The 26253-nt window shown below is 43.8% G+C and overlaps 1 protein-coding gene across 1 annotated transcript in view; it reads left to right on the forward strand.

Annotated features, from left to right (window-relative positions):
- The first annotated feature begins 2472 nt into the window (after positions 1 to 2472).
- Positions 2473 to 26253, forward strand: part of LOC120931204 (ras-related and estrogen-regulated growth inhibitor-like protein) — a 35994-nt gene continuing 12213 nt past the window's right edge. The window contains exons 1-3 of the mRNA XM_040342416.1: positions 2473 to 2717; positions 13445 to 13498; positions 22647 to 22723. Of these exons, the coding sequence (XP_040198350.1) occupies positions 2570 to 2717; positions 13445 to 13498; positions 22647 to 22723 (279 nt within the window). The 5' untranslated portion in view covers positions 2473 to 2569. The remainder of the gene's footprint in view (positions 2718 to 13444; positions 13499 to 22646; positions 22724 to 26253) is intronic.

The raw sequence follows: 26253 nt of genomic DNA on the forward strand, positions 1-26253 counted from the left end.
TTTCAACATACTGCCGAGCGTTTAAAAGAGGAAGTTCAATTCTCCGACGTCACCCGTTGCGTTCCTTCAGCTACTCTATAGTTAGTTAACGTTTCGTGTGAGTGCTTTCTAAATTTCAAAACTTGCCGCGTCACGAATGTGCATTTTCAAATACGAACGCTAGTTTTACTAGACAGAAGGCTTCCAGCTGCTCTTTACTTCTGAGCATGCGCATTTTTACTTTGTCCAAAAGTCCGATTGTTTTCTGTACACACGGTCGGACTTTGCACCATCGGACTTTTGTTGACGTAAAGTTGGTCCGTTCACAGACCCAACTTTTTGTCCGATGAAAGCCAAAAAAGTTGGTCCAATGGAACGTACACACGGTCGAACAAATGCGAAAAGTTCCGGATTTTAAAGTTGGTTGGGCAAAAGTCCGACCGTGTGTACGGGGCTTTAGAAAAACTTTTAAATTTTTATTAATTTTGGTCTTTTTTTGCTAAAAATAAAAAAGCCCATGGTGACTAAATACCACCAAAAGAAAGCTCTATTTGTGTGAAAAAAAATATACAAATTTAATTTGGGTACAGCGCTGCATGACCGCGCAATTGTCATTCAGAGTGTGACAGCGCTGAAAGCTGAACATTGGCCTGGACAGGAAGGGGGGGAAAATGCCCAGTATTGAAGCGGTTAAATTGTTCAGAAGGGAGGTTATGGCTATTTGATCTTTTGCAGATCTGATCATTTTGACTGAATTGGAGATTGGATAAAAAGCAAAGCGTGTATTACAAATCCATCTTCCAACTATCGATTAGATTGAACTTCCTTGTGTGTACCTATAGATATACATATTTATACAGTATATACTGTGTGGGGTAGATTCACATACATTTAGATCGGCGCAGCGTATGTGAGATACGCTACGCAGCTGTAACTTACTTTTTCCTGGTTCGAATCCCCAAAGAATTTGCGCCATAAGTTACGGCGGCGTAGTGTATCTCAAGCGGCGTAACGGCACGGAATTCAAATCGGCGATTAGGGGGAGTGTTTTCGCGCCGAATGAACTGCGCATGCGCCGTCCCTAAATTTCCCGCCGTGCATTGCGCTAAATGACGTCGCAAGGATGTCATTTTTTGGAACATAGACGTGACTTACGTCCATCCCGATTCACGGACGACTTAAGCAAAAAAAAAGAAAAAATTCAAATTAAACACGGGAACGACGGCCATACTTAACATGGCAAAACTAACTATACGCCGCAAAACACCAGCTTTAACTATACGCCGGAAAAAGCCGACTAGAGACGACATAAAAGAATGCGACGGCCGCGTGTACGTTCGTGGATCGTCGGAAATAGCAAATTTGCATACCCGACGCGGAAAACGACGCAAACTCCACCCAGCGGATGCCAAAGTATTGCATCTAAGATCCAAAGGCGTACGAAGCCATACGCCTGTCGGATCTTACCCAGATGCCGTCGTATCTTGGTTTGAGGATTCAAACCAAAGATACAACGCGGGTAATTTGAAAGTACGCCGGCGTATCAGTAGATACGCCGGCGTACTCTGTCTGTGGATCTGCCCCTGTGTGTCTATCTATCTATCTATCTATCTATCTATCTATCTATCTATATATAGATATAGATATATAGCCAGATTCAGAAAGACTGGCTTAACTTTGTGCAGGCGTAGTGTATCGCATATACGCTACGCCGCTGTAAGTCAGAGAGGCAAGTGCTGTATTCACAAAGCACTTGCCTCCTAAGTTACGGCGACGTAGCGTAAATGGGCTGGCGTAAGCGCGCCTAATTCAAATGAGGAACAGGGGGGCGTGTTTTATGTTAATGAATCGTGACCCGACGTGATTGACGTGTACATATCCCAGGCGCCGTCCCTGTACATATCCCAGTGTGCATTGCTCCAAAGTACGCCGCAAAGACGTATTGGTTTCAACGTGAACGTAAATGACGCACAGCCCTATTCGCGAACGACTTACGCAAACTACGTACATTTTCAAAATTCGACGCTGGCCCGACGTATCTCAGGTTGAGCATACGCTTGAAGTTGCAACGGCGCGGATTTGGACTTACGACGGCGTATCTACAGATACGCCCGTCGTAAGTCTTTCTGAACCTGCCCCTCTGTCTATATATTACAATATAAAATAAATCAATGCTTTCTGTAACTGACTGTGACTCTTTTCTGGGCAGACAGACTAGAAGAAGATCTGCCCCCCCCCCCCCCCCTGACATCCTTATCCAAAACTGACATCTCCCCCCCAGTCACTCTGTACAGTCACATGGAATATACCAAACCGGATCACTATTATTAATCGCCTACAACCGATATAACAGACCTATCTCCTCTCTTCTGGTTTAATTTAGTTAAAAACATCTGGAATGTCGCATTATAGGCACACCAGGGTTCTCTAATCCCCGTTCTTCCCCTGGTGGTCCCCCCTGTAGTGCGGTGCGGAGTGGTACGCTCCATTGAAATGCCTGCGCTGGGCTCCGGTGCGGGGGTCAGACGGAGGAGATCGGAGAGGAGATCGGACCGGGTCCTGCCGGAGGAGAGCAGAGCGGTCACTGCAAATGGTTCTAAAAATCCCTATCCGGAGATCTGTAAGCCTGAGCCCCGAACACCAACCTACCCTCTCCCATCCAGAAATGACCGGACCTACCGCCCTGAAGATGGAAGCCAATATTCTGGTGCTGGGGGCAGACGGAGTGGGCAAGTCAGGTGAGTGATGGCAGAGAGGGGCATCTACCGTCATTGTCACCCCAGAGGAAGAAGAGATCCTCTGTGTGAATGTCATTGGCTGATACTTCCTGCAAAAGTTACAATGTATCTGATAGTGGTCACAAACTTCAATAATTACTAATATATTATTAATTTGTGTGTATGTGTATATATATATATAAATTGTGTGTGTGTGTGTGTGTGTGTGTGTGTGTGTGTGTGTATATATATATATATATATATATATATATATATATATATATATATATATATATTTTATATTTCTGTACAATTATATATTTATACAATTATCATTATATTTTATATATATATATATATATATATATATATATATATATATATATATATATATATATATATATATATATATATATATATATATATATGTGTGTGTGTGTGTGTGTATAATATAATAATAAATGTACAGAAATATTAAACACATATATAATATTTCTGTATATTTATACATGTAATATATATATATATATATGTGTGTATGTGTATGTGTATGTATGTATATATATATATAATAAATGTTAAATGTATAAATATTATATATATATATATATATATTTCTGTATATTTATACATTTATTATAATATATATATATATATATATATATATATATATATATATATATATATATATATATATATATATATATTATAATAATAATAAATGTATAAATATAAAGAAATATTATATATATATTATATCTGTATAATTATACATATGTATATATTATATATATGTATGTATAATTATACAGATATATACAGATATAATATATATATAATATTTCTTTATATTTATACATTTATTATATATATATATATATATATATATATATCACATTTTTTTTTTTTTTTTTTATACACACACATATTTTTTTATATATATATACACACATACACTTATTTATACACACACATTCTTTTATATATATATATATACATATACATATACATTTATATGTATATATTATTATTGAACATGATTTATACAGCGACAGCAGTTTGCGCAGCGCTTTACAGAAACCATTGTATTTCTTTCCCAAATTATCTCTCCCTATAGGAATAATCATTCCATTTCGATCAATAATTAGGATACCATTTTAAATTATTGATCACACATTTGTTACCATCATGTACCCTTACAAACTTAAAAAAAAAATGATTGCATTTGTGAACATAGTATCTCGGTGCTGCCAATCAATGCAAAACGATCAATACCTTTTTCACCATTCGATCCATAGTGGCCATACGCACGTTGACAAATGATCGATTTTATTTTCTGATCGATCTCTCTCAGTAGAATAATCTATGAATCTGAGACACACAGGGGAGTGGATTTTGATTGACCTGATACGATCGGAGGTTGATGATTTCATCTCGGTTTTCACCGGTATTCTCATCTGATCGATCAAAATGTTATCATATTCAGGAATAAAGCATTTCAGTGCTGCCGAAGTCAAACAATCAATGTTCCACCCTGTGGTGGCTAAGTACACCATGGAGTATTTATGATCAATAAATGATCAATTTCTTCTCCAATCACTCTCTTCTGATAGGAATAATCAATCGGTGTAAAATATGGGGGCAGATCCACGTACATCGGCGCATATTTGCGTCGGGCGTAGCGTATCTAAGATACACTACGCCGCCGTAACTTACTTTTTTATTTGTGTATCCTCAAAGAAAGCGCGGCGTAAGTTACGGCGGCGTAGTGTAGTGTATCTTTGGCGGCGTAAGGGCGCGCAATTCAAATGGATATGATGGGGGCGTGTTTTATGTAAATACGTCTTGACCCGACGTAAATGACGTTTTTTTTCAACTGCGCATGCGCCATCCGTGGGGGTATCCCAGTGCGCATGCTCGAAATTAAACTGGAACAAGCCAATGTTTAGGATGGTGACGTCATTCTACGCAAAGCCCTATTCGTGAACGACTTACGCAAACGACGTTCAAAATTCGAAGCGGGTACGACGGCCAAACTTAACATTGAGTACACCTCATATAGCAGGGGTAACTATACGCCGGAAAAAGCCGAACGCAAATGACGTAAAAAAATGCGCCGGACGTACGTTCGCGGATCGCCGGATCTAGCTAATTTGCATACTCGACGCGGATTTCGACGGAAACGCCACCTAGCGGCCAGCGGAAAAATGCACCTACGATCCGACGGCGTACTAAGACGAGCCCAGATGCAGTCGTATCTTGTTTTGTAGATACAAAACAAAGATACGACGCAGGAACTTTGAAATTACGCGGCGTATCACTAGATACGCCGGCGTAATTCTTCTGTGGATCTGGCACATGGGGGGAAGTCAATAGTTAGGACAGCATATAACATTCTCAGTCCCATCTCTGTTACTACCATGTCATTTCATAATCTGCTAAATCCAAATACGATCGTATTCATGAACAAAGTATCTCGCTGCTGCCGATCAATGCAAAACGATCAATACTTTTTCCGCCCAGGACAGTTGACTTATGGTGGCCATACACGCTTCGACGAATGATCGATTTCTTTTCTGATTGATCTCTCTCAGTAGGAATAATCTGTGGATCTGAGACACACAGGGGAGTGGGTTTTGATTGATCTGATACGATCGGAGGTTGATGATCATGTCTCAGTTTCCACCAGTGATCTCATCACCTGATCAATCAAAATGTTATCATATTCAGGGATAAAGTATCTCAGTGCTCTCCCCCCTGTGGTGGCCATGTACAGTATAGGGTGTTTTTGATCAATAACTGATCATTTTATTTTCCAATTACTCTCTTTTGATGGGAATAATCAATCGATGTGGGGGGGGGGGGGAGTCGGTCAATAGTTAGGATAGCATATTAAATTCTCAGTCCCATCTCTGTTTCCACCATGTCTTTTTATAATCTGCATCATCCAAATACGATCAAATCCATGAACAAAGAATCTCAGTGCTGCCGATCAATGCAAAACAATTGATAATTCTCTGCCCTATGGTGGCCTTACAGACTTCGATAAATAATTGATTTATTTTCCAGTCGATAGCCTCTTAATTGGAATAATCGGCCGATGTGCCACACACAGGGCAAGTAGATTTCGATCGATAGTTAAGATACAATCCTAATGCAGGGTTTGACAAATTTGCTTGGAATCTAGGAGCCAGCTAAAAAAGTTAGGAGCCAGAAAACGCACCCCGTCCCGACGAGCTTGCGCGCAGAAACGAACACATACGTGAGCAGCGACCGCATATGTAAACGGTGTTCAAACCACACATGTGAGGTATCGCTGCGATCGTTAGAGCGAGAGCAATAATTCTAGCCCTAGACCTCCTCTGTAACTCAAAACATGCAACCTGTAGATTTTTTTTAAACGTCGCCTATGGAGATTTTAAAGGGTAAAAGTTTGTCGGCATTCCACGAGCGGACGCAATTTTGAAGCGTGACATGTTGGGTATGAATTTACTCGGCGTAACATTATCTTTCATAATATTAAAAAAAATGGGGATAACTTTACTGTTGTCTTATTTTTTAATTAAAAAAAGTGTAATTTTTTCCCAAAAAAGTGCGCTTGCAAGACCGCTGCGCAAATACGGCGTGACAGAAAGTATTGCAACGATCGCCATTTTATTCTCTAGGGTGTTAGGATAAAAAATATATAATGTTTGGGGGTTCTAATTAGAGGGAAGAAGATGGCAGTGGAAAATAGTGAAAAATGACATTAGAATTGGCGCCAGCTCACACATCTGGTGGTAATAACTTGTAATACCAACGGCTCACCACCAGATGCCCACCTTCCAAGCCAAGTCGCCAGGACACCATTTCTAGTCGCCATGGCAACCTGGCGCCCAGGATTTATCAAGCCCTGTCCTAATGTATGAAGTTATCAATCTCATTTTTGTTTCCTTCATGTAATCTCATAATCTGATCCAAATACGATCGTATTCATAAACCAAGCATCTTGGTTCTGCTGGTTGATGCAAAGTTATCAATAATCGTCTGCCCTATGGTGGCCATATTTTCTTTGATAAATGATCGATTTATTTTGCAGTCGATCTCTTCCAAGAGTAAACTCTGATCAATATGCTACACACAGGGGAAATTCAATCTGATAGTTGCCGATACATTTATAAGTTCTGATCGTAATTTATCGATCGTATCTCCGTTTCAAGCAGGCAGCCTCAACCTCAACCTCAGCCATCAAAATACAATAGAATTTATGGCCAAATCCGCTCCGGCGCAAAACAATGCAAAACGATCAATCATTTTCCACCCTGGCAACTCGACTTATGGTAGCGATATACACTTCGATAAATGATCGATTTATTTTCTGATCAATCGATGTGCCACAAACGGGGAAGTGGATTTCAATTGATGGCTAAGATACGATCATAAGTTATCCATCGCGTCTCTGTTCCCACTATATATTCTGATTGATCAAAATACGAACAAAGTATCTCGGTGCTGCCCATCAATAGTTTTCTGCTTTATGGTGGTCGTGCACGCTTTGATAAATGATCGATTTTATTTTCTGCTCAAGCTTTCCTAATAGGAATAAACAATTGATCATCAACAACACAAACTATATGCCACACACAGGGAAGTGGAATGTGACTGATAATTAGAAAATCAATCACAAGCTATTCTGTTGTCTGTGAGGAATTGTGTCCCATCATTGGTGTCATTGGGAGGAATTGTATCCCATCGTTGGTGTCATTGGGAGGAATTGTGTCCCATCGTTGGTGTCATTGGGAGGAATTGTGTCCCATCGTTGGTGTCATTGGGAGGAATTATGCCCCGTCTTGGGGTCATTGGGAAGACTTGTGCCCCATCATTGGTGTCATTGGGAGGAATTGTGTCCCATCGTTGGTGTCATTGGGAGGAATTGTGTCCCATCGTTGGTGTCATTGGGAGAAATTGTGTCCCATCGTTGGTGTCATTGGGAGAAATTGTGTCCCATCGTTGGTGTCATTGGGAGAAATTGTGTCCCATCGTTGGTGTCATTGGGCTGAATTTTGCACCATTGTTGGTGTCATTGGGAGGAATTATGCCCCATCTTGGGGTCATTGGGAAGGCTTGTGCCCCATCATTGGTGTCATTGGTCTGAATTGTGTCCCATTGTTTGTGTCATTGGGCCCCATTGTTTGTGTCATTGGGCCCCATTGTTTGTGTCATTGGGCCCCATTGTTTGTGTCATTGGGCCCCATTGTTTGTGTCATTGGGCCCCATTGTTCATTACATTGGGCCCCATTGTTCGTGTCATTGGGAGTAATAGTGCCCCATTACTGATGTCATTGGGAGGAATTGTACCCCATCGTTGGTGTCATTGGGAGAAATTGTGTCCCATCGTTTGTGTCATTGGGACCAATTGTTGGTATCAGTGGATGAAATAGTGCCCCCGTGGGCCAGATAAAAGCAATCAAAGGGTCGCATCTGGCCCCCGGGCCGCAGTTTGGAGACCCCCGGTATAGAGGGAAGTGGTTTTGCAGTTCACAGATGGGAAAGCTGATAACAGTTTAGGATTTCTGTTCAGAGCACAGAGAGCACAGAGAAGGACACAGAATTTTGGGCAGGATCAACAGTCGCTCAAATCGTACAGATTTGGGCATTTTTGATGCGTTTTTATTCCCACAGGAATGAATGGCCATTCGCACGTTTTTGTGCGTATTCGTGTGTTTTGTTGCGCATCTTTGCACAATTTTCCGCTCAAATTAATTAATTGCGCTGCATTCCTGTTCAAATCGCGTGCATTTTTTTGCTGTTTGAGCACATTCATTTTGTATGAGCTCAAATGAGAGGTATCGGCGAGTACTTGGGTACAAGTATCGGTACTCGTCGGTAAAAAATAACGGTATCGGTGCAACACTACCGCTATATATATATAATTTTTGTTCTTGGGTCTAGATACGATTTATGCACATTGCTCTGTGCCATTGGTGCGGCTTCCTCGGTGCCATTGGTGCGGCTTCCTTGGTGCCATTGGTGCGGCTTCTTCTGTGCCATTGGTGCGGCTTCACATTGCCCTGACGCTCTTTTGCCAAGGCACAGCCAACCTGCGGTTCTCATGCGGGATAGCTGTACTTTACCGTAGACTTCTATGAGGTCCTGCAGTTTTGGTGCGGTTTCAGAAAGTGCGCCAAAACTCCTGCATGCTGCATCTTTGGTGCGCTTACTGAAACTGCACCAAAACCGCAGGACCTCATAGAAGTCTACGGGAAACCCGCACGAAACCTGCGGATTAGCTGTGCTTTGGCCAAAGCGAGGTGGGACCACACCGGGGGGAGGGTCTCAGAAGTGGTCCGAGCCTGCCCCTTTTTTTTGTTTTGTTTTTGTATTTTGTTTGTTTGTTTGTTTTGCTATATATATATATATATATATATATATATATTTTTTTTTTTTACTTTTTGTTAAATATAGATCTATGTTTGCCCCAAGCACATTGCAAAAACAAAACCAGACCTAGATATCTCCGAAATGCCATCCGTTCTGCTCCGATTCAGCAGAGTGTCTGTTCGCGGTTTCCCTGACTAATCAGACTGGACACGGTGAACTGATGCATATTGAGGCTTCTAAATTTGGTCTGGACATCCAGCGGCACGGAGGTCTGTTTTTGTGTCCTGACTCCCAAATGAATGGAAGCAAGCAAACATTCATGATGGGCGCTGGTGAGGCTGCATTTGATGGGCGCTGGTGAGGCTGCATTTGATGGGCGCTGGTGAGGCTGCATTTGATGGGCGCTGGTGAGGCTGCATTTGATGGGCGCTGGTGAGGCTGCATTTGATGGGCGCTGGTGAGGCTGCATTTGATGGGCGCTGGCGAGGCTGCATGTGATGGGCGCTGGCGAGGCTGCATTTGATGGGCGCTGGCGAGGCTGCATTTGATGGGCGCTGGCGAGGCTGCATTTGATGGGCGCTGGCGAGGCTGCATTTGATGGGCGCTGGTGAGGCTGCATTTGATGGGCGCTGGTGAGGCTGCATTTGATGGGCGCTGGCGAGGCTGCATGTGATGGGCGCTGGCGAGGCTGCATGTGATGGGCGCTGGCGAGGCTGCATTTGATGGGCGCTGGCGAGGCTGCATTTGATGGGCGCTGGCGAGGCTGCATTTGATGGGCGCTGGCGAGGCTGCATTTGATGGGCGCTGGCGAGGCTGCATTTGATGGGCGCTGATGAGGCTGCATGTGATGGGCGCTGGAGAGGCTGCATGTGATGGGCGCTGGAGAGGCTGCATGTGATGGGCGCTGGAGAGGCTGCATGTGATGGGCGCTGGAGAGGCTGCATGTGATGGGCGCTGGTGAGGCTGCATGTGATGGGCGCTGGTGAGGCTGCATGCGATGGGCGCTGGTGAGGCTGCATGTGATGGGCGCTGGTGAGGCTGCATGTGATGGGCGCTGGAGAGGCTGCATGTGATGGGCGCTGGAGAGGCTGCATGTGATGGGCGCTGGAGAGGCTGCATGTGATGGGCGCTGGAGAGGCTGCATGTGATGGGCGCTGGTGAGGCTGCATTTGATGGGTGCTGGTGAGGCTGCATTTGGGTGCTTCAAAGGGGGTGGAGTCAGGGGGGGCAGCAAAATGAGGTTTCGCCTAGGGTGTCAAATATCTTTGCACCAGACCTCGATGGCTGGTTACAAAATAAGAGAAACAAATGGGAAGCACAGTGGCTAAGTGGTTAGCACTTCCCCCCTAGCAGCACTAGGGTTGTCGATTCGAAAACCCAACCACGGCACTACATGCATGGAGTTTGCATGGTCTCCCTGTGCCTGTGTAGGTTTCCTTCCACACTCCAGAGACATGCTGGTAGGTAAATTGGCCCTATTATGTCTGAATGCGAGTTGGGGACGTTAGATTGTAAGCTCCTTGGGGGCAGGGACTGTGAATGTACAATATATATGTAAGGCACTGTGTAAATTGATGGTGCTATACAAGTACTGTACTTATAATAAGAAAAAATAAATGTATTGAGACCCCTTTCACACTGGGGCGTTTTTCAGGCGCTTTAGCGTTAAAAGAAAGCGCCTTTAAAGCGCCTGAAAGAAGCTGCATCTGCAATCACAATGTGAAAGCCCGAGTGCTTTCACACTGAGGCGCTGCGCTGGCAGGGCATAAAAAAAAAGTCCTGCAAGCAGCTTCTTTGCAGCGCTTTAGGAGCGTTAAATACAGGGAGTGCAGAATTATTAGGCAAGTTGTATTTTTGAGGATTCATTTTATTATTGAACAACAACCATGTTCTCAATGAACCCAAAAAACTCATTAATATCAAAGCTGAATATTTTTGGAAGTAGTTTTTAGTTTGTTTTTAGTTTTAGCTATTTTAGGGGGATATCTGTGTGTGCAGGTGACTATTACTGTGCATAATTATTAGGCAACTTAACAAAAAACAAATATATACCCATTTCAATTATTTATTTTTACCAGTGAAACCAATATAACATCTCAACATTCACAAATATACATTTCTGACATTCAAAAACAAAACAAAAACAAATCAGTGACCAATATAGCCACCTTTCTTTGCATGGACACTCAAAAGCCTGCCATCCATGGATCCTGTCAGTGTTTTGATCTGTTCACCATCAACATTGCGTGCAGCAGCAACCACAGCCTCCCAGACACTGTTCAGAGAGGTGTACTGTTTTCCCTCCTTGTAAATCTCACATTTGATGATGGACCACAGGTTCTCAATGGGGTTCAGATCAGGTGAACAAGGAGGCCATGTCATTAGTTTTTCTTCTTTTATACCCTTTCTTGCCAGCCACGTTGTGGAGTACTTGGACGCGTGTGATGGAGAATTGTCCTGCATGAAAATCATGTTTTTCTTGAAGGATACAGACTTCTTCCTGTACCACTGCTTGAAGAAGGTGTCTTCCATAATCTGGCATTAGGACTGGGAGTTGAGCTTGACTCCATCCTCAACCCGAAAAGGCCCCACAAGCTCATCTTTGATGATACCAGCCCAAACCAGTACTCCACCTCCACCTTGCTGGCGTCTGAGTCGGACTGGAGCTCTCTGCCCTTTACCAATCCAGCCACGGGCCCATCCATCTGGCCCATCAAGACTCACTCTCATTTCATCAGTCCATAAAACCTTAGAAAAATCATTCTTGAGATATTTCTTGGCACAGTCTTGACGTTACAGCTTGTGTGTCTTGTTCAGTGGTGGTCGTCTTTCAGCCTTTCTTACCTTGGCCATGTCTCTGAGTATTGCACACCTTGTGCTTTTGGGCACTCCAGTGATGTTGCAGCTCTGAAATATGGCCAAACTGGTGGCAAGTGGCATCTTGGCAGCTGCACGCTTGACTTTTCTCAGTTCATGGGCAGTTATTTTGCGCCTTGGTTTTTCCACACGCTTCTTGCGACCCTGTTGACTATTTTGAATGAAACGCTTGATTGTTCGATGATCACGCTTCAGAAGCTTTGCAATTTTAAGAGTGCTGCATCCCTCTGCAAGATATCTCACTATTTTTGACTTTTCTGAGCCTGTCAAGTCCTTCTTTTGACCCATTTTGCCAAAGGAAAGGAAGTTGCCTAATAATTATGCACACCTGATATAGGGTGTTGATGTCATGAGACCACACACCTTCTCATTACAGAGATGCACATCACCTAATATGCTTAATTGGTAGTAGGCTTTCGAGCCTATACAGCTTGGAGTAAGACAACATGCATAAAGAGGATGATGTGGTCAAAATACTCATTTGCCTAATAATTCTGCACTCCCTGTACACCGTTCCTAAAGCCCCCTTCCCATTGAGGGAGCTTTTTTTAACGCCAAAGCGCCTGAAAAATGCCCCAGTGTGAAAGGGGTCTTAGCGGTGCTTTACCAGCGTTTTTCGGGCACTGGCAGTGTGAAAGGGCTCTGAAAGCACTCAGGCTTTCACATTGGCATTGCAGATGAGGCTTCTTTCAGGCGCTTTTCAGGCACTTTTTAACACCAAAGCACCTGAAAAATGCTTGAATAACGCCAGAAAAACGCCCCAGTGTGAAAGGGACCTTAGGCTCCATTCACACCTAGGCGTTTTGTCGCCTGTAGCGCGACGCTATTGCAGCCTGCAATACGCTGGAGGGGTGATTTAACATTGTCGGCTATGGAGATGGTTCACATCTCCACGCCGAAACGCCGTACGCCTGAAGCTCAAAACAAGTCCCGGACGTTTTTTTCAGGCGGCTTTCAGCGTTCGGCATAGCCGACAATGTTGGTCACCCCTCCGGCGTATGTTAGGCTTTAAAAACAACGCGTTTTGTCGTGGCAAATCGCGGGACAAAACGCCGCAATTTATCGCGGTAAAATATGCCGCGTTCAGGTGTAAATGCAGCCTTAGAGATTGGAGAAGCAGCAGCAGGGGGTTGTACACACCCCCTGGAAATAATTATACCCCCCTAGATGCTTTCAGTGGATAAACATGACCCATTCAAGTGAATGGGGCCACTCTGCAAGCACGTGTAATGCACAGGGTTGTAACGTGCTATTCTGGGGATCATGGGGTTAAATAAGGCCAATGCCTGTCAACTGCTCTCTGAAGAGCAATCTGAATGCAGCTCGCTCTTCAGAGTGCGTCTCTAGGGTGAACAAGCCCTTAGCATCTGTGGGCAGCGGCGGCACCCACATGTAGTAACATATTAGAGTGTGACCCCCGGGTCTCTTTGTAGTAATAACACGTGTAGCAGAGATTTCAACCTGTCCGTGAATTTTTTTCTTAATGTGGATTTTGATTCTCCTCCTTGCAGCACTGACAGTTCGCTTTCTGACAAGACGCTTCATTGGAGAGTATGGAGAGCTCGGTAAGTACACATTCTTTACATATCTGAGGCCAGACCGTTATGTATGTTTTTATGACCATCACAAATTTACTGCTTTAACCACTTAAGACCCGGACCTTTAGGCAGCTAAAGGACCCGGCCAGGTTTTGCGATTCGGCACTGCGTCGCTTTAACAGACAATTGCGCGGTTGTGCGACGTGACTCCCAAACAAAATTGGCGCCCTTTTTTTCCCACAAATAGCGCTTTCTTTTGGTGGTATTTGATCACCTCTGCGGTTTTTATTTTTTGCGCTATAAACAAAAATAGAGCGACAATTTTGAAAAAAATTCAATATTTTTTACTTTTTGCTATAATAAATATCCCCCAAAAATATATAAAAAAATGTTTTTTTTCCTCAGTTTAGGCCGATACGTATTATTCTACCTATTCTTGGTAAAAAAAATCGCAATAAGCGTTTATTGGTTGGTTTGCGCAAAATGTATAGCGTTTACAAAATAGGGGATGGTTTTATTGCATTTTTATAATTTTTTTTTTTTTTTTTACTACTAATGGCGGCGATCAGCGTTTTTTTTTTTTTTCCGGGACTGCGACATTATGGCGGACAATTTTGACACATTTTTGGGACCATTGTCATTTTCACAGCAAAAAATGCATTTAAAATGCATTGTTGTGAAAATGACAATTGCAGTTTGGGAGTTAACCACAAGGGGGCGCTGAAGGGGTTATGTATGACCTAATATGTGTTTCTAACTGTAGGGGGTGTGGCTGTAGGTGTGACGTCATCGATTGTGTATCCCTATAAAAGGGAACACACGATCCATGACGCCGCCACAGTGAATAACGGGGAAGCTGTGTTTACACACAGCTCTCCCCGTTCTTCAGCTCCGGGGACCGATCGCGGGACTCCAGCGGCGATCAGGTCACGGAGCTTCGGACCGGGTCGCGGGCGCCCGCGAATCACGGCTGGGCACTAGCACAGGACGTACCTGTACGTGCCTGTGCCCAGCCGTGCCATTCTGCCGACGTAAATGTGCAGGAGGCGGTCCTTAAGTGGTTAAAGGATTAGTTCACCTTTTCAGAAAAAATGAAACAGTGAAGACCCTACACCAGGGAAATGCAATAAGCGGACCAGCTGTTGCAGAACTACAAGTCCCAGGAGGCATAGCAAGACTCTGACAGCCACAGGCATGACACCCAGTGGCATGATGGGACTTTGCAACAGCCGGAGGTCCGCTAATTGCATATCCCTGCCCCACACCCTCCCCGCCCCCACTGTCTTACCCATGCGAGTGATGAACTGTCAGTGCCCACACAGCCAGTGTAGCTGTCCAGGGATTTCAAAATCCTGCCCTTCCTCTCAATCTTTCTGCAGGGCTTAGTGAATGGATCAAAGTGAATCCAAATGGTCAAAGCTGGTCACATGCCAGCACTGACCAATCAGAATTGTTATGATCTGTCCCTAGAAGTGCTAAAGAGGGAGATGGGAGAAGAGCTGCTTTACTGGCTGCATGGGCACTGACAGCGCATCACCCATGGAGGTAGGTACAGCGGGGACCGGGGTGGGGCAGGAGAGAGTTGGGGAGGGTGTAGGGCAGGGATCCTCAAACCACAGCCATCCAGCTGTTGCGGAACTACACATCCCATGAGGCTTTGTAAACCGCTGACATTCACAGACATGACTAGGCATGATGGGAATTGTAGTTCCTGAACAACTGGAGGGCCGTAGTTTGAAGATCGCTGGTGTAGGGTGTTCACTTTTTTTTTTTTTTAAACAGGTGAACTAACCCTTTGTGTCCCCATTTACACCCATGTGAATTATTGTGTAATAATACACACCAAGGAGGAGGCTATTGGGATACTAGTTTAGTCTAGGGGTGCGGGGATAAGGGGCCAGATTCAGGTACAATTGCGGGGGCGCAACGTAACCCATTTACGTTACACCGCCGCAAGTTTTCAGTGTAAGTGCCTGATCCTCAAAGCACTTACCTGTAAACTTGCGGCGGTGTAACGTAAACCCGTCCGGCGCAAGCCCGCCCAATTCAAATGGGGCGTGTACCATTTAAATTAGGCACGCTCCCGCGCCGGACGTTCTGCGCATGCTCCGTTCGCAATTTTACCAACGTGCTTTGCGCGAAATTACGGCGGCCCAACGTGTTTGTGACGTGCGTAACGTACTTACGCCGAAAAAAATAAAAAATAAAATCGACGCGGGAACGACGCCCATACTTTAACATGGTGGAGTAATTTTACACCATGTTAATAGCACACTTAACTTTGCGACGGGAAAAAAAGACTTGCGCCTTGCACCTGTCGGATCTTAGGGCTATCTATGCGGAACTGATTCTATGAATCAGCCGCATAGATACGACAAGAGATACGACGGTGTATCAGGAGATACGCCGTCGTATCTCTTCTGTGAATCTGGCCCATGGTGTATTACTTATACTTGCTCCATTGCTGTTCTCTTCTGCCCTAAACTCCAGGCCATGTGCAATCCCTCAGTATCACCATAAGTAGGGCTATGAACCCCACATTGTACATTAGGATAGGAGCATGCAACCACAGCCTGAAGTGCCTTAGAGGCAGCAACATGGCACAAGTCACACAGCTGCAGGGACCCTGCTGAAGCAAGGAGTATGGTGTTACACCTCATCCCTGCTCCCCTAGACCAAATCGGCATTTACCCTTGCAGTGCAGTGAAGGGGGGCTTTGGGGGCCCTTATTCTTGGAGTTCATCTTTAAAGCCAAACAACACACGTAACCCCCAGCCTTTTTCTGACATTTGCTGTTTACAAGTAAACATCTGTATTTTTTGCTAGAAAATTACTTAGGACCCCCAAACTATATATATATATATATATATATATATATATATATATATATATATATTTATTGTAAGGGGGTTAGCTCGGTAGCGGGGTGTGTGACCCCCTTGGATGGGTTCACCACACACTGAATTTATACAGACAAGCAGTTGAAAACAAAGATTTTGGTTTATTCTTCCATCTTGCTGGAAAACAAGTGCAAGTATCCAAACAGCATAAACAAAATCAAACATAAAATAAACCCTAGCCACTGGGCGTCTACCTTCCACACAGGAACCTATCTATGGAGTCTGGCACAGCCTAGTGCTGGGCAGACACTGCTGGTCATACAGCAGAAAAACAATAGTCTTGATTTTTATCACACAGAAAAATCAATTTCCTCCTCACCTCCTCAGAAGACCTTCAGCTACTGCTCTCTTTCACTCAGAAAGCCTCAGCATTCAGCAAATCAGTGGTAATCCTCTGGATTACTTATAGAGGCCTTAATTGCCTCATTCTGAACAGCTGGAGTCTTCCAACGCCCTTAGACCTTGTCTGGCTATTTTTGCAGCCGACGCCTAATAACAATTGGTGTATTGTCTAAACAAGGCAGAAATGTATGACCCGTCTGTGACAACACCCACAGATTTACCTGACTTCCTGTCACATATATATATATATATATTTATATATTTATTATTATTTTTCTTAGAAGAGACCCTAGAGAATAGGCGATGCTTTAAAAATGTCTACAAGTTACCAGTTTAGAGTTAGAGGAGGTCTAGTGCTAGAATTATTGCTCTCGCTCAGACATTCGGGGGAATACCTTACGTGTGGTGCAAACACCGTTTACATATGTGTACGTGACCTACGCATGAGTTCACTACTGCACCCAAGCACGTGGGGATGGGGGCACTTTAAAATTGGTTTTATTTATTTACATTTTTTTAATTTTTACTGTCCCTTTAAAAAAAATAAGTTTTGATCACTTTTATTGCTTTGGCAAAGGAATGTAAAAAATCCCTTATGATAACAATACAACATGACAGGTAATTTTTATGGAGAGGTCTGGGGGGGGACCCCAAATCTCAACTTTACCCTTAAAAGCAAAAGCAAAAAAAAATTATCTTTTTGCTTTTAAGAAAAAAAAAAAAGAAACCATGTTTACATGCCCTAGGAACCCCCGGGAAAGTGACATTGTGATGCCATGACATCGCTCCAGTCCTCCAAGGGCATAGAGATGAGCGGTGGCCATCTTGCCATTGCTTATCTCAATGGGAAGGGACCTCTCCTGCTGATTCTTAGGTCCCTTTCACACTGGGGTGGGAGGTGCGTCGGCGGTAAAGCGTCGCTATTTTTATCGGCGCTTTACCGCCAATTTCTCAGCACTATTCGGCCGCTAGCAGGGCGGTTTTACCCCCCTCCCGCTAGTGGCTGAGAAAGGGTTTAAAACCGACGAAAAGCGCATTGCCGGCGGTATAGCCGCGGTGTCCCATTGATTTCAATGGGCGGGAGCAGTGGAGGAGCGGTATACACACCACTCAAAAGATGCGGCTAGCAGGACTTTTTTTACCGTCCTGCTAGCGCACCGCTCCAGTGTGAAAGCCCTCGCTACAAAATAGGGGACTGTTTTATGGTATTTTTATAAAAAAAAAAATTTTTTACTAGTTATGGTGGCGATCAGCGATTTTTATCGGGACTGCGACATTATGGCGCACACATCGGACACTTTTGACACCATTTTGGGACCATTGTCATTTTTACAGCGATCAGTGCTATAAAAATGCAAAATAGGGGACTGTTTTATGGCATTTTTATTAATTTTCTTTTTTGTTTACTAGTTAGGGTGGCGATGAGCGATTTTTATCGGGACTGCAACATTATGGCAGACACATCGGACACTTTTTACAGCGATCAGTGCTATAAAAATGCACTGATTACTGTAAAAAAATTACACTGGAAGTGAAGGGGTTAACCACTAGGTGGCGCTGCAGGGGTTAAGTGTTCCCTAGGAAGTGATTCTTACTGTTAGGGGGCGTGGCTACACGTGACACGTCACGGATGACCGCTTCCGATCACGGGGGAACGGTCATCAGTGACATGTCACTAGGCAGAATAGGGGAATGCCTTGTTTACAAACGCATTCCCCCATTCTGCTCTTGGCGACCGTAATCGCGGGACCCGCGGCCACACTCGCTGGGCGGCAGATTCAAAGGGACGTACCTGTACGCCAATCTGCCTTCCCGTGCCATTCTGCCAACGTAAATAGTCGTGCGGTGGTCGGCAAGCGGTTAATGTAAAAGCCATGACTTCAATTCCCAGTAAGGTGGTCGGCAAGTGGCAAAGTACAGCTCAGGACACGGATTGTATCCTTCCGCCTGGTTTGCAGAACTCGCCATCCAATCAAAAGGCAGAGGTGATGTTTGCTTTTGTAACGTATGGAGGCAAAACAAGACAATATCCAGGGAAAGTCCCGGAATATGGGGTGCCGGTCCCTTTGTGGATGAGTTCCCACCGATGTACATGAGTGCCTTGTGTTTTTATTGATCCTTCAGGATTAAAGGTCATCCTTTTGGTGAAGATTTTTAAATAACCGTGAGAAACCTTCTGTAAACACCTTTTGTCTTCCTATCCGGCACAGGCACTTTGATATTTGAGAGATGTTTGCAGAAAATACAATGGCCCGGATTCACATACAGCAGCGCATAGTTATGCTGGCGTAGCGTATCAAATATACGCTACGCCGACGTATCGCAGATCGGCGAGCACAGTATTCACAAAGCACTTGCTCCCAAATCTACCCTGGGTTCCCTCGGCGTAACTCGTCGTAAGTGGCAGTGGGCGTGACCCCATGTAAATGATGCACTGAGCGTCATAAAGATACGATTAACGCACGGCGCATGCGCCGTCCCGTGGACGCATCCCAGTGCGCATTCTCAGAATCGCGTCGGAACGTACGCCTAAGATACGTAGAATCACTGCCTACGACTTGAACGTAACCTACGCCCAGCCCTATTCACGCCTACGACGTAAAATACGATGGCTGTTCCCTGGTCCATACCTTTGCACGAGTTGCGCCTCATAGATGGGGAATAACTTTACATCGGGTGTACGACCTACGTAAACACGTATATTAATGCGCCGGGCGCAAGTACGTTCATCGGCGTATCTCACTCATTTGCATATTCGAATCGGAAATCAATGGGAGCCTTGCGGCCAGCGTAAATATGCGCCCGCGCTACGACGGCGTAGGAAACTTACGTTGGTAGTAGGAAGCCTATTTTCAGGCGTATCTAGATTTGTGGGCACGGCGCACAGATACGACGGCGCACATTTACACTTACGCTGCATATCTCGAGATACGTCGGCGTAAGTGCTACATGAATCCGGGCCAATGTATCTGTTACATCAGTTTAAAATTGTTATACATTGTTGTATCTTACTGTGTTCAGTGTACTGCATACGCCTCGGGTTCACACTACGAATCGCACAGGAACCACACTGTGAGGGCCGGACTTACCATTGGGCTTGACTGGGCTTAAGCCCATGGGCCCCGCCCAATAGGGGGCCTCCGGGCTCAATTGCGGCAACCCCGTTCACGGCAATCGCGGCAACACCCTCCATCAATTTTGCGGCAATCCAACTATGATCGGTCGGCGGTAAAAACAACCCACCCCCCAGTTTCTCTGATCCAGGGGGCCCCTTTGATTATTAAGCCCAGTGGCCCCCACCACCCTAAGTCCTGCCCTGCACACTGCATTCCTGTTCAATTCACATGCGATTCAGTGCAGTGCAATTTTGAACCCATTCATTTTGAATGGGCTCAAATCCCACTGCTTTGCGCCAAAGTCGTGCATGCGCCAATTATGGAACTGCACTGCTACCGGATCACATGGTAGGGCAAGGGCAGTGCATTTGTGACCTGCATTTGGTGTGTCGGTAAGATTGCACTGACCCCCACTGCAGATCGCAAAGCCAATGTGATTTAAATGTGGTGCAGGAAGTTAATCGATTAAAAAAAAAAAAAAGAAAATGCTTGAAAAATTTATCTCAGGGTAAAAGTTTGTTGTCATTCCACAAGGGCGCAATTTTGAAGCGTGACATGTTGGGTATCAATTTACTCGGTGTAACATTATCTGTCACAATATATATATAAAAATTGGGCTAACTCTACTGTTGTCTTATTTCTTTATTAAAAAAAAAAAAAAATTCCCAAAAAAGTTCGCTTGTAAGACCGCTGCGCAAATACGGTGTGACAAAGTATTGCAAGTATTTTATTCTTTAGGGTGTTAGAAAAAAAAATGTATAACGTTTGGGGTTTCTAAGTAGTTTTCTAGCAAAAAAAAATGTTTTTAACTTGTAAACAACAAATCTCAGAAAGAGGCTCGGCCCTTAACCTCCCTGGCGGTATGATTATATCAGATTTTAGGTGCTGAAAGCCATACAATTATTTTGCATGGAAATTGGGTGTTTTATATTATAGGCCAGTAATTCTTAGGCCCCATACACACCATAGAATCCATCCGCTGAAAAATCCCAGCGAATGGGTTTCAGCGGATAGATCCTATGGTGTGTACACTGCAGCGGATCTGTTTCCGCGGATAAATCTCCCCTGGGATGGATTTCCAGCGGATAAATATTTGCTGACATGCTATCAAATCTATCCGCTGGAATCCATCCCAACGGATGGATCCGCTGGTCTGTATAGACTCACCGGATCCATCCGTCCGAAGGGATCCCGCGCATGCGTCGTAATGATTCGACGCATGCGTGGAATTCCTTATATGACAGCGTCGCGCACGTCGCCGTTTCATAATCGCGGCGACGGCGCGACACGTCATTGCCAGAGGATTTCGGCGCGGATTTCAATGCGATGGTGAGTACACTCCATCGCATAGAAATCCGCGGAAATCCTCGAGAGGATTTATCCGCGGAAACGGTCCGCTGGACCGTATTCGCGGATAAATCCTCTCGTGTGTATGGGGCCTTAGGAATAACTCATTCAAATCTGTCCAAACAAGAGTCTAGTAGACATCCCGGATATGATAAAGTTTGAAACACAAAATCATAAATTATAATATAATAAATAACTATAAATAATTATAACAAATGATAATAATAAAAATTATTCAATAATGTAATCAATTCAAAAACACAGAAGTTTGCTTTGTTGCAGAATTGTCGCTGTCATTACTTTTAGGCCCCATACACACGATAGAATCCATCCGCTGAAAAATCCCAGCGAATGGGTTTCAGCGGATAGATCCTATGGTGTGTACACTCCAGCGGATCTGTTTCCGCGGATATTTATCCCCTGGGATGGATTTCCAGCGGATAAATATTTGATGACATGCTATCAAATCTATCCGCTGGAATCCATCCCAACGGATGGATCCGCTGGTCTGTACAGACTCACCGGATCCATCCGTCCGAAGGGATCCCCCGCATGCGTCGTAATGATTCGACGCATGCGTGGTATTCCTTATATGACAGCGTCGCGCACGTCGCCGCGTCATAATCGCGGCGACAGGGCGACACGTCATCGCCAGAGGATTTCGGCGCGGATTTCGATTCGATGGTGAGTACACTCCATCGCATGGAAATCCGCGCAAATCCTCGAGAGGATTTATCCGCAGATACGGTCCGCTGGACCGTATCCGCGGATAAATCCTCTCGTGTGTATGGGGCCTTAGAGTTTGATAACGAATTTCCCCACAAATGGCTATCGCTCAATTCTGCAAGTGATTCTAATTTATTATCGATGTCATCGATCGGTGCATGCTGGGCCGCCAACGTTAGATGGTTTCCCAGCCTGCTCCTTAGCAACCAGCTATATACAGTATTTTTTTAAAGGGTAAACAAACGTAAAAGGCATGAGAACTGCATGCAAAACCAGGGTTTAAAAACGCAAAACGAGCAGCAGAAAGGCATCACGCTCCGTCCGCATAGTTGTAAACCTAGACTTATAGAGATCTATTGGGATGCAGATTTTCTACTGTACTGAGGTCTTCATTATTGCGGAGCGCACGGCACCCATCTTTCCCCCGTATGAAGCTAATGTCATAATAAAACTATTTTTAGATGATAGAGCTCATCTGAAATAAAGAAGCTGCCTAATTAACTTAGAAACTGCAGGATAACATAATTTGTCTGAGTTTTACTTTGGAATCTTCCGTATAGACGTAATGAAATGAAGCCAGGCTATTAGGATGAACAGAAGCAGATGTGACTGGGGTGGATGTTGATGTAGTCAAGTTGTCCTGAACACGCAAAGAAAGCTTTCATGCAAACCCAACACTTGTGCAACATTCATTCCCGCCGAGAGATCTCCGTTGTGACCGCTCTAATGTTTTCTTCTTTGCAGAATCTATATATAGCCACAACGTCTTGGTGGACGGAAAGGAAGTCATCTTTAATATTTGGGATTTTCCGTACTCCAAGGTGAGTTTTTCAGCGGCTTACCCAACTATTTTCCACAATGTGGGCTTATGAAGATTTATGGCGTGTACGTTGTAGAAGGGAAAATCTTTCATCGTATTTGTCCACACACCTACTGAGTTTAGCGACCCATAATAACCACTTGACCTCCGGAAGATTTACCCCCCTTCATGACCACGCCATTTTTTGCGATACGGCACTGCGTTATATTAACTGACAATTGCGCGGCCGTGCAGCGCTGTACCCAAATAAAATTCATGCATTTATTTATTTTTTGCACATTTCTAAACGGTTACAGTATAAACAAGAAAAGACCGACAATATATATATATATATATATATATATATATATATATATATATATATATATATATATATATATATATATATATATATATATAGGCAGATCCACAGAGCGAGTACGCCGGCTTATCTACTGATACGCCGGCGTACTTTCAAATTTCCCGCGTCGTATCTTTGGTTTGAATCCTCAAACCAAGATACGACGGCATCTGGGTTAGATCCGACAGGCGTCCAGCTTCGTACGCCTTCGGATCTTAGATGCAATACTTCGGCGTCCGCTGGGTGGAGTTCTCGTCGTTTTCCACGTCGAGTATGCAAATTAGCTATTTCCGACGATCCACGAATGTACGCGCGGCCGTCGCATTCTCTTACGTCGTCTCTAGTCGGCTTTTTCCGGCGTATAGTTAAAGCTGCTGTTTTGCGGCGTATAGTCAGACTTGCCATGTTAAGTATGGCCGTCGTTCCCGCGTTTCATTTGATTTTTTTTTTTTTTGCGTAAGTCGTTCGTGAATCGGGATGGACATAATTTACGTCCAGGTCAAAACCAATGACGTCCTTGCGATGTCATTTAGCGCAATGCATGGCAGGAAATTTAGGGACGGCGCATGCCCTTACGCCGCTTGAGATGCACTACGCCGCCGTAACTTACGGCGCAAAATCTTCATGGATTCGAACCAAAGCCAGGTAAGGTACGGCAGCGTAGCGTATCTTAGATACGATGCGCCGGGGCAGATCTTTGTGGATCTGCCCCTTAATTTGTACTTTCTGCTATAAAACATATCCAATAAAAAAAATGTAAGAAATCTAATTTCTGCATCAATTTAGGCCAATATGTATTCTGCTACATATTTTTGGTTAAAAAGAAAATCACAATACCGTATATATTCGAGTATAAGCCGAGTTTTTCAGCAATTTTTTTTGTGCTGAAAATGCCCCCCTCGGCTTATACTCGAGTCACCTTTTTGTGCCTGATTTCCCGGACTTTGGGGACCCAGTACTAGCCAGCCGTACGTCCTCTGGACCCCAATCTTGGCACACATGTAGCCCCACTCTTCCTGTACAAGTGTGCAAAGTTTGCTGTCTGGGGGACCTACGGCCGGGGAGCACTGATTTTTCAAACCTGGGTACCCCTTACATAGACTCCCATGTTAAACGGTGATTTTGGGGACCCGGTGCTGGCCGGTCGTAGACCCTCTGGACCCAGAACTTGGCACACATGTAGTCATATTTCTCCTCTACAGGTATGCAAAGTTTGTTGTCTGGGGGACCTACGGCTGGGGAGCACCGATTTTTCAAACCGGGCACCCCTTCCCTTTCAGTCTAGTCATGGGGACACAGTGAGGCATGCAGATGGACACCCTAGACTTATACTCAAGTCAATAAGTTTTCCCAGTTTTTGCGACGTCATTTAGCACAGTGGACGGCGGGAAATTTAGAAACGAAGCATGCGCAGCTCATTCGGCGCGGGGACGCGCTTCATTTAGATGAATCACGCCTCCTAATCGCCAATTTGAATTCCGCCGCCAGAGATACACTACGCCGCCGTAACTTACGGCGCAAATTCTTCCAGGATTCGAACCGGCCAAAAGTAAGTTACAGCTGCGTAGCGTATCTGTGATACGCTGCGCCCATCTATTTCTATGTGGATCTGCCCCATAGTGTCTACAAACTATGGGATTTTTTTCATAAATTTTTTCTAATAATGGTGGCGTACAGCAACTTATAGCTGGACTGCGATATTGCAGCAGACATTCTCACACTAACTGACACTTTTTAGGGACCAGTGACTTTAATACAATGAGCAGTGCTAAAAAAAATCACATGTATGTATGTATGTATGTATGTATGTATGTGTATATATATATATATATATATATATATATATATATATATATATATATATATATATATATATATATATATATATATATATATAAATTATGATTTTTTTTTATTTTTTTTTATACTACAAATGGCTGCGATCAGCGACTTATAGTGGGACTGCGATATTGCGGCGGACAATCTTATACTAACTGATGCTCGGGGGGAACTGATATTACCAGTGACAATAATACAGTGATCAGTGATACTATGCATTGTCACTGTACTAATGACACTGGCTGGAAAGGGGATAAACATCAGGGGCGATCAAAGGGTTAACTGTGTGCCTAACCAGTGTTTTTTTACTCTACTGTGGGAGCTGCTTTTACTAGGGGAAGAGATTACATTTGTTACAGGGACACAAATTCCATTCCTTCACTGTTAGAACAGCATTCTACTTTGTTCCCATAGGCAGATTGCGTGTATGTGTATATAATATATATATATATATATATATATATATATATATATATATATATATATATATATATAATTTATATATACATACACACGTGATCCAGCGCAGAGGTGTAGCAGTAAAACTCCTCTCTCAACCACCATATAACTATTTTTTTCATCCATGCATTAGTAAATAGATAGGCAGGTATATTACATTTACTTGTTGTAATTTTTTTTTTTTTTTTTTTTTTTTTACATTTGTTCTGTTGCTTCCTGGTTTCTGGCCTAGGCCAAAATGATTTCATACATCCCAGGAGGAATTTATCTGCATTTTTATTTCTTTCACCTGGAGGAGGAACTTTCTCAGCTAAGCACACCCTCCTACCTGCATTAGTGAGCTAGGGGCAGATGGATCCTAAGAAGAAAATACTACACAAATCATCTGGCTGTGGATAGAAAAATGCTTGGGGGGGGGGGGGGGGTTGTATTTCAAAGTGATTTCTCAACAAAATAAAGCATAGATACTTGGAGACTTGGATGGATGGGGGAGTTTGCTTTGAGTATTAAAAATTAATTAAAGGGTCACCAAAGGAAAACATTTTTTTTGCTGAAATGACTGTTTACAGGGTATAGAGACATAAAAGTTAACTGATTCCTTTTAAAAATAGATTAAATTCAATCATATAATTTGCCTCTAGTTTCACTTTCGGTTTTAAACTGGTTTCATGTTTATGTGAATTATAGAGACCCACAGAACAAAAACAAACAAATCCAGGGCAGTGTTTTGTTTTTTAAATGAATCTGATTGGTTCTGAGGAGTTTTAGACACACAGTAATGACAGCTTAGACCATCGTGAAAAGCTCCCAGTACTGTGGTTATAAGGAAACAGACAACCAGGAAGTGTGGAGATCACAGCAGAATTACAGCAACTTCAAAGCAAAAACGAACA

The sequence above is a fragment of the Rana temporaria genome, chromosome 3 (genome assembly GCF_905171775.1).
Source record: "Rana temporaria chromosome 3, aRanTem1.1, whole genome shotgun sequence".
Taxonomy (NCBI): domain Eukaryota; kingdom Metazoa; phylum Chordata; class Amphibia; order Anura; family Ranidae; genus Rana; species Rana temporaria.